The 9,573-nt window shown below is 33.3% G+C and overlaps 3 protein-coding genes across 4 annotated transcripts in view; 2 read left to right on the top strand and 1 right to left on the bottom strand.

Annotated features, from left to right (window-relative positions):
• The window catches only part of LOC111685988 (4-hydroxybutyrate coenzyme A transferase), a 13,985-nt gene extending 5,733 nt beyond the window's left edge, over positions 1–8,252 (top strand). For both annotated transcript variants that reach the window (XM_023448287.2, XM_023448278.2), the window contains exons 3-6: positions 6,408–6,800; positions 6,869–7,273; positions 7,341–7,607; positions 7,689–8,252. In XM_023448287.2, coding sequence (XP_023304055.1) covers positions 6,408–6,800; positions 6,869–7,273; positions 7,341–7,607; positions 7,689–7,876 — 1,253 coding nt within the window. In that variant the 3' untranslated portion in view covers positions 7,877–8,252. The remainder of the gene's footprint in view (positions 1–6,407; positions 6,801–6,868; positions 7,274–7,340; positions 7,608–7,688) is intronic.
• LOC124419434 lies at positions 11–1,483 on the top strand. Its single transcript, XM_046948864.1, has 2 exons — positions 11–1,306; positions 1,362–1,483. The coding sequence occupies exons 1-2, from the start codon at positions 86–88 to the stop codon at positions 1,368–1,370; spliced, it is 1,230 nt and encodes a 409-aa protein (XP_046804820.1). The 5' UTR covers positions 11–85; the 3' UTR covers positions 1,371–1,483.
• LOC111686001 (single-stranded DNA-binding protein, mitochondrial) lies at positions 4,733–5,750 on the bottom strand. The gene is made up of 4 exons (XM_023448298.2): positions 5,597–5,750; positions 5,443–5,527; positions 5,264–5,372; positions 4,733–5,193 (listed from the first exon to the last, which is right to left on the bottom strand). The coding sequence occupies exons 1-4, from the start codon at positions 5,633–5,635 to the stop codon at positions 4,974–4,976; spliced, it is 453 nt and encodes a 150-aa protein (XP_023304066.2). The 5' UTR covers positions 5,636–5,750; the 3' UTR covers positions 4,733–4,973.
• Positions 8,253–9,573: the final 1,321 nt, after the last annotated feature.

Here is a 9,573-nt window from a genome sequence, read left to right as displayed (position 1 = left end):
TTTTTTACATACCTCAAGGAAAAGCAAATTATTCTAAGTGAAAATAAATATATAGAGACAAAATTAGCACATTGGTTAATTTATAATGGATAGTGTGTGTGGAACGGGATATACAACTTCCCAGTTGCGTCATTGGCTGCAACAGCTTGGTCTTCCATCAACCGGTACTAAAAACACACTGTTGATTCGCTTGAACGAAGTACCGGCTGATAAAAGAGGCGAATGTCCTATGGAAGCAGATGAACCGCCAGGTGATAATGATTGTGTGGAGGTGGAAGATGAGAGTCGTCCGAATAATAATGATCGTAATACCAGTGAAAATGAGTGTGGAAAGGAAAATGATAGAATGCAACAAAATGAGGTTAATGATAGAGCAGTTACCGGAAACGTTGAAATGCGTGATTTTGTGAGTGATCTGTTGAGAAAAGAACTGGATTTAATAAAGAGAGAAAAGGAGTTGCTACATCGAGAAAATGAAGTATTGAAATTGATCGTGGAGTCGGAGAAAAAACGTCAAACGGTTGAAAAGGCAGAAGATGCAGAAAAGTACATAGCAGAAGAAGAATTGCCCACAACTAGTAAAGCCACAAAAAATGAGATGAAAGTGTCATTCAATATCTTGAAGGAAATGATTCCAGAATATGATGATACAATGCTTCCAGAAATGTGGATTGAACAATTTAAAAATATTACCAAGGCGTACAATGCGGATGGATGTACGATTAAAACTTTATTGATGTGTAAATTAAAGGGAAAAGCCCAAATCTGGTTGCACTTAAAACCAAATTTTGTGAATGAAAGTGCAGAAAATATTCTGGAGCATATGAAGGAAAATTTCTGTACTAAGGAGAACAAATTAGCGATGCGACGAAAATTTGAAGCACGCAAATGGAAATATGAGGAGCACTTTATTGATTATTATAACGAGAAGGTTATGCTGTCCGGTAAAATTGGCATTGAGGATGATGAGCTCATTGACCAAATTATTGAGGGTATCCCTGATTATCAATTGAGAATACAAGCTAGTTTGCAATGCTATACGAGTAAGACGCAGCTCCTACAGGCTTTTTCAAAAATCGAGCTGAAACAACCAAAACAATTCCGTCGAAAGGGTGACCAGACATATGAAGAGAAGGATAATAAGTTTAGATGCTACAATTGCAATTCGATTGGGCATTTTGCTGCAGATTGTCAAAAGCCGAAGCGACAAATGGGAGCTTGTTACGGATGTAACAGTATGGACCACCGTGTTGCTGACTGCCCCGAGAGAAAGAAAGCTGTACAACATGTAGCTGAGGATGAATATGTAAGGTATTTTAAGTTATCTTTTGATTCTGATTTTAAATGTAAATTTTCTTTAGAATGCTTAATGGATTCGGGTAGTGCGGTCAGTTTTGTCAGAAGGTCTAGTATTAAGGAATTTATGAATTTGGATAATCTTTTATGTTCTCGTGGTATTTTTTTTGGAATAAATGGATCTAAATTGAATGTTTATGGGGGATTTAAGTGTTATGTAATGGTAGGGAACAGGATTATAGATTTTGAGATGCTTGTGGTGTCTGATGAGACGACATTGTACGAATGTATATTGGGCAGGGATTTCCTGCGAAAGGCCGGTTTTGGACTGGTGACTTATCCCGAGCGTATAGACTCGGACGTTGATGAGGATTTTGGGAGGGATATTTTGTCTATTGATATTGGGGTGAATAGTGCTGCGGAGTTGATTGTAGGAGATGCTATTGGGATTGATGATGGAATTAGATTGGATCGGTTATTTCGTGATTATTATTTGGAACCTGCACGTCAGTCTGAACCTAGGGTGTATGACGAAATTAAATTGAGGTTGACTAATGACAATTGTTTTAATTGTGCGCCTAGAAGATTATCTTATGCTGAGAAAATGGAGTTACAGGGATTGTTGGATGAGTATTTGGATAAAGTGTACATAAGGCCGAGTGAATCGGAGTATGCTTCACCAATAGTTTTAGTGAGAAAGAAGACGGGAGATTTGAGGATGTGCGTGGGCTATAGGACTTTGAATAAGGTAACTATGAAGGACAATTACCCAATCCCCCTTATTGATGATTTGTTGGATAGACTTTCAGGATGCAAATTTTTCACTAAGCTGGATTTGAAGAATGGATTCTTTCATGTGTTTGTTCATCCCGATTCGATAAAGTATACTTCATTTGTGACTCCGTTAGGTCAGTTTGAATTCTTGAGAATGCCGTTTGGTTTGAAAAATGCGCCGTCGGTATTTCAAAGATTTGTGAACAGGATTTTTTCCGATATGATTAGGGATGGTAAGGTGGTAATTTATTTGGATGATATTATGATTGCGACGGCTGATAAGGATAAGCATTTCGAAATTTTGAAGGAAGTGTTTATTAGATTGGCTGATAATAATTTGGAATTGCGGACGGACAAGTGCGAATTTTTTCAGACCTCGGTTAAATATTTGGGCTATACTATTGATGGGCATGGTATTAGGGCTGATGATAAAGGGTTGAGGGCAATTAGAGATTTTCCGTTACCGGATAATCGACATTCGTTGCAAAGTTTCCTGGGTTTATGTTCCTACTTTCGCAGATTTGTTAAGGATTTTTCTTTGTTAGCTAAACCTTTATATGACTTGATGAAAAAGGATAGAAAATTTGTTGTTGGGAAAATGGAACTGGAGGCTTTTGAATTACTTAAGGGCAAACTTATTGAATCACCTGTGTTGGCACTTTATGACCCCAGGGACGAAATCGAACTTCATTGTGATGCAAGTTCTATTGGGTTTGGGGCCGTTTTACTACAGAAAAAGGACGATGGTAAGCTCCACCCTGTATTTTATTTTTCGAAGAGAACTACGGAGACTGAATCAAAGTATCACAGCTGTCGAACTGGAAACATTAGTATACGTCATAATTTATATATATATATATATATATATATATATATATTTAAAATATATACTATATATATATATATATATATATATATATAATATATATATATATATATATATAGATTTATATATTTATTATAATATATATAATTATAGATATATATATATATATTTATATATATAATATATATATATATATATATAGTATATATATATATATATATATATATATATATATAATATATAATATATATATATATATTATATATATATATATATATATATATATATATATATATAATATATATATATATATATATAATATATAGATATATATATATTTATGTGTATAAAATATGATTTAAAATTTTAATTTCAGAGATTTAAAGGTATAATAACTTTATTAAACAAAATTGAGGACATTTTATTGAAATTTAAATAGAAAACTCTTTAAAACTTTAGAACAATATTAAGTTCATCAGAAAGAGATTTGTTGTTTGATAATAATTTCTCCAAACTTTCCTATCAGTCGTAATTCAAAGCCATTATTTCTTAAGGACGATCAGGCTTGTGTTTGTTGCCAAGCTTTCGACAAAATTTCGTCTCACTCACACCAATTGAGTGTATTACTCCGTATAACTGTTTCCAAGTTATGCGTTGTTTGCATTAATTACGTGCTTTTGTTTTACTTATCTCGTTTGAGGTTACGTTTGATTAAATTGGTGAAGACCAAATAATACTTTTGATTAATTAATTGTTCGGGGCTCCAACTTCCTATATAAAGGTAACGACAGAAAAGTCGTTAGTCTAAAGATAGGTCTTCCTCTTGGCTATAAACTAGTCTATATTTTGGTCTGTAGAGAAGTCTTTCATCTTACCAATGAACTAGAAGATTCGGTACAATCTGAATCGAATGGACATAAGCTTAAAACTTTAAATTTTTAGAAAGGAACTTTAAAATTTGTATATTAAAGAACGTTTTTGCGTTTGGGTAAAAGGTAATATTACTGCTAATATCTTGACAAAAGTTTGTACGAGGATGGCCATAGTCAATATAGATCAGTTCTGCGGCGTCCCCCTAACGGACATTAAGAAACTAATATATAACATCCGTTTTAGCTCAGCTCAAGACCGATAGTCTCAGGAGCGTACTTGCTCTATCGCTAGGATGCTGTGGCCTTATATAGATCCTCATAAAACATCCTATATATTAGGGCTAAGCAGAATAGATTTGTTGTTGTAACAGGTTGAATGGCTGTAAATGAATGGTCTTCCCTGGGGAAAAAACTTCCCCAGTTGATACAGCTGTTGCTGAGTTGACAATCTTTGGCCTATTGAGAATCGGGTCGTTCCGAAGCGGAGATCCAATTGTCATGGGAACGCTCTGTTATCAGTTCGTACTGGTCATTTCAAGTTCGGAAACCATACAAGGTGGATTCATCTTCCATACAATAACTTTTGTTACAGCTGTCAAAATGAAGGAGGAAACAATTACTCATCTTCTGCGTAATTGCCCCTCACCAGGCGATGGGGTCGCCACACTTTTCTGATTTGTCAAGTGTGTGTGTGTAATTAATCTTACACTATGATCTCTTCTTTTCTATAGACTCATTAGGACTTTTATTCTTTATTTCTTTTCTATATCATCTTTACTGTCTCTATCGCTATATTTCCTTGTTTCTTTCCAAACGTTACAAAGGGAGCCAATAGGACCCATGTAAAGCTATAATCATTGCAGTAAGCAATGATAATTACTTCAAAATTCGAAGACGAATCAAACAATTTATTCTGAATTTCATACCCCAAAGATAAGATAAATGAGAACTACCTTTACTTACATATGTTTTATAAACTTCCGTATTTTGTATTTCATTTCTCATTAGTAATATTTGTGTTTTAATTAATACATATTTAATATGTAATTTACATGTTTTTTTATGAAATTTGGCGTTAAATGACATAAAATGAATGAATTGTTATAAAAATATGAATGATCAAAAATAAAAGAATTAACATTTTCAAGACTTAAAGATACGAGTTTAACAATAACCAAAAATGTAATATGGGAAACGAAAAATTTTTAAGATGATTCACGGAAGAAAATCACATCTTCGGCAATAATGCTGCAGCTGGGTTTTTGATTACCCTGTTGATCGGTTATCTCACCATAGGTAATTTTACCCTGAACCATAGCACGTTGGCCTTTCTTCAAATACTCCATAACAGTATCACGTAAATTGGGCTTAAAGACAACAACGCGATGCCAGTCCGTGCGTTGGGCCCAATCGCCATTTTCATATCTATGTAGGAAAATTAATTTAAAACAATTTCGCATGTAAACAAAAAACATTTTTAGTAAATAAAACTCACTTGTAGTTAGTATGAGTTGCTAGGGAAAATGTCACCACCGGATGTGCTGTATTGCCACGCAATTGTGGATCGGCTCCAACACGACCCAACAAAGACACCGTATTGACAGCTTGATTGTGTAACACAAAGTCATTTTAATTTCAATTTATATTATTACACAATTTTGTTAATAAACTTACTTTTTTCGGTACGCGATGGTGGCGCATCACTGGCATAAAGCCGGCTTTCTGTAGAACGCAAAATACTGCTGACCATTGGTCTAATCTGCACACAAAAACATAGTTTTCTTTAGCACTTTATTTATTTTCTTTTAATTTTTTATTTAATACTTACAAATCCAATTTTAGCTTGTTTTAATAGTACGGAAGTCATTTTTATTGTTTTATTTTAAACAAAATATGGAATTTTACAGCAATAAACCAAAAAAAACTTATTTTTAATGCAAAGAACACACGCGCAATTTATTAAATGACAGCTAAATTCTCAGCTCAGCTGTTTTTTGGAAGAACGTGTAGAGTTTTTTTTTATTTTTCCAGTATGGCAATTCCATTAAAATAAAGTTGCCATAGTGTTTAAGTTACTACTAACCGCTAGATGGCAGTTATGTGACATGTAAAGTTAAAGGTTTTATGGAATTGATGCGATTTTTGGACGTTTTTCTGTAAACTACAAGCGATATTGCATATAAAAGTGGAAAATTTGAGGCTATTTTATAAATTTAAATAAAATGTTAATTTAGTTTGTACTAATACTAATCTATAAACCCAATTATAGTCCATAGCCTAGTCTAAACTATAGCAGAATAGTCTATTTTGGTTCATAAGAAATGTGTTTTCACATGCAAACTTATTTCGCTAAATAGGATTGTATCTAAAATATCGAAAATTAATTTAAAAAATTGCAAACTGACCTTCTCACGAAAGTGAAAGTTATAGAAATAGTCTCACTTAAATTCATTATATTAAAAATGAAAACAATTAAAAGCGAAATAAAAGAAAAATGCAATGAATTAACTAAATTTTATAATAAAAACGAAATTTTTGTCGTCTGATGAGTGACAACGAAAATTAGATCATTGGCATTGTAAACTAAATAAAATAAATTCTAAACGATAATAATTTACTCACGTTTTTATTCTAAACAGGTGACACCGTTTTCTGTTCTGGTGCTGCTGCCACACCCAATGCACTTATCAGTGCTATGGTTGAACATGGTAAAAAGTGCAATTTAGAAGATGTTACCGTTTGCCATATGCACACTGAAGGTCCTGCTGCCTATACTTTACCCGAAAATGAAAAACATTTCCGTTCAAATTCCTTCTTTATGGGTGGCAATGTACGTAAGGCTGTTGCCGAGGGACGTGGTGATAACTTTTCGATTTTCTTGCATGAAATTCCTCAATTGTTCTATCGCAAAATTGTACAACCCGATGTTGCTTTAGTGCATGTATCTCCACCAGATCGTCATGGCTACTGTTCATTGGGTACCAGTGTGGATTGTGTTAGAGCTGCTCTCTTGCACTCAAAGAAAATTGTTGGTATGTAACACAAAGAATGACAAACATATTTGCAGTTTTACTTAATCCCTTTTAATATTTCTCTTTAGCTCAAGTGAATAAGCAAATGCCTCGTACCTTTGGTGATGCTCCCATTCACATGTCTCATTTTGATGCCATGACTGAAGTTGATACTCCTTTGCCCCAACATGGTGGCAAAGGACCCAGTGAAGTTGAAGCCAAAATTGGTAAATTGATTGCTGAGAATTTAGTACATGATGGTGCCACCTTGCAAATGGGTATTGGTAGCATTCCTGATGCTGTTTTGTCTCAACTACACAACCACAAGGATTTGGGTATCCACTCCGAAATGTTTGCCAACGGTGTTGTCGATTTAGTTAAAGCCGGAGCTGTTACCAACCGCATGAAGAAAATGCATCAAGGACGTATTGTTGGTTCTTTCTTGATTGGTAACCAAGCTTTGTATGATTTCGTCAATGATAATCCTTTCATTGGTAAGTTGTTTTTAAAATAAAATCAAACATATTTCAAATTTTAATAATTTATTATCTTACTCTTTAGAAATGTATGCCATCGATTATGTAAATAACACTAGTGTAATTAAGCAACAACCCCGCATGACTGCCATTAACTCTTGCATTGAAGTCGATTTGACTGGTCAAGTTTGCTCTGACTCTATCGGTACACGTTTCTTCTCTGGTTTCGGTGGTCAAGTTGATTTCATTAGAGGTGCTGCTGAAGGTTTGGATGGTAAAGGTGTACCAATTATTGCCATGCCCTCGGTCACCAACAAGGGTGAAAGTAAAATTGTACCCACTCTCAAGACTGGTAAGTTGAAATTTAATTTAAATGAGACTCTTAAATAAAACTTCATTAATGATTAAATTTTTATTTGTTTATTAACAATAGGTGCTGGTGTTGTTACCTCCCGTGCCCATGTCCACTATGTGGTCACTGAACATGGTATTGCCTCATTATTTGGCAAGAATATGCGTCAACGTGCTTATGAACTTATACAAATTGCTGAACCCAAACATCGTGAAGCTTTAGAAAAGGCTGCCTTTGAACGTTTGAAGGTTATGCCTTCAAAATGTTAAACAATTTAATTGTTTATAACATTTTTGTTTAGCACACATCACCTATTATACCTTATTGCATTAAGATTGACTTGCATATATGCATTTTGAATAGAAAAACGAAAACAACACAAAAAAATTAAAAAAAAAAACACGATCAATCGTCTTAAGTTTTAATTAAGTGCGTTATATTTTTTTATGACACCTCTAGACTTTTACATGCAACAAATGATGCTGCTATAAAACACCAACTAAACTAACAACACCACACTACCAGCTCCTTGGATATACATATGCCTACTTCCCCTATTCAATTGTTATATGTTTAAAGTCAAGCATTATCGGCCTTTTTGAGAAAAAATAAAAAAAAACAGAGAGAAAAATAAGAAATGAAAAATACTTTAAAAAATTGTTTGTTTGAAATGGTTGCATATTAGAAAGAAAAAAATTCTTTTGTAGATTTTTTTAATAATTTGTATAATCTTATAATTTATATTTTATAAAATAGAATTTAAAACAAAAACTGTAATGCGTTTATTCAGGATATACCAAAAATTTAAAGTGAATAAAAATAAATAATATTAATAATAATAAAAAAACCATTCCTATATAAAGAAAGTAGTTTATTTTTAGATATGGAAGCGCTGATGAGTATTAATTTAAAATAAAGTAACTGTTGTTCTGTTGTGCGCTGGGTATTGGTAGCATTCATGATGCTTAGGAAATCAAACCCACCACCTTCGGTCTATCAGAGTGGAACACTACCACTAACCAACTGGTCTAATCTGGTATATGCTATAACCTATAGTCTAACTTATATAGTAAAATCTTGAGTCTTGAGTATAGTGTACTCTAAAGTCTAGTCACTAGTATATAGTACTGACAAGACGATAGCATAGACTATAGAGACCAGAGACTGAAAATAACTGGGTCAAATAACCAAACTTGTGATTATTTCTATTTCAATTAATAATAGATGATACTACACATGTATTATAATCTATAGTATAATCTAAAGTATGGTGTAGATTATAATCCAGTCTTAAGGCTGGTCTATTGTCTGGCCTAGGCTAGAGTCTAAATCCCAGTCAAAAGTCGACACTAGTAGTCTAAAGTCTTTTCTATAGCTTCTTTTATAGTCTAATCTATGACCTAGTCTATAGCCTTATCTTTAGCATAGTTTTTATAGTCTATTCTGAAGTATAATCTGTAGCCTGGTTTTTAGCAGGCGCGGATCCAAGGGGTTGTAAAAAGGGGGAGAAAATTTCGATTCGAATTGATATAAAATATAAGTAAATAATAAAACTTAACACCCGCCCCCATAAAAGCTGGATCCTCGCCTGGTCTACAGACAGGGGTTAAAATCCAATTTGAATGTTTAAGCTTAGTCGTAATTCAGGTCTTAGTTGGGTGGTGATAAGGGTGGTCAGGCTTGTGTTTGTTGCCAAGCAGTCAAAGATACATTCATTATAATTCACAATCGATGTTGTATCGTTGTAGCGTTGTGTGTCATAAAAATTATTAAAATAAAATTTTTTGAACCAAAACCAAATCAATAATAACAAAAATACGACATACTACGATACAACCGTACAACATCGATTGTGAATAGAACAATTATATTTAATATATATTTAAAAGAAATCAAAATGTAGATTTTTTAGGGGTCACGTCAATTTTGTAAAATATGTAGCTTTAAGGAAATTTTTATAATCCTG

Source organism: Lucilia cuprina, chromosome 4 (assembly GCF_022045245.1).
Source record: "Lucilia cuprina isolate Lc7/37 chromosome 4, ASM2204524v1, whole genome shotgun sequence".
In the NCBI taxonomy this organism is placed as follows: Eukaryota; Metazoa; Arthropoda; class Insecta; order Diptera; family Calliphoridae; genus Lucilia; species Lucilia cuprina.
The sequence above is the reverse complement of the archived record's forward strand: the minus strand, read 5'-3'. Positions and strand labels throughout refer to the sequence as shown.

Bases quoted from the DNA above. Each gene is read 5' to 3' on its own strand.
- LOC124419434 (XM_046948864.1), top strand. From the start codon at position 86: ATGGATAGTGTGTGTGGAACGGGATATACAACTTCCCAGTTGCGTCAT.
- LOC111686001 (XM_023448298.2), bottom strand. From the start codon at position 5,635: ATGACTTCCGTACTATTAAAACAAGCTAAAATTGGATTT. The intron at 5,373-5,442 runs GTAAGTTTATTA...TACACAATCAAG, and splicing joins ACCATCGCGTACCGAAAAAA to CTGTCAATACGGTGTCTTTG. The intron at 5,194-5,263 runs GTGAGTTTTATT...TTTCCTACATAG, and splicing joins GCAACTCATACTAACTACAA to ATATGAAAATGGCGATTGGG.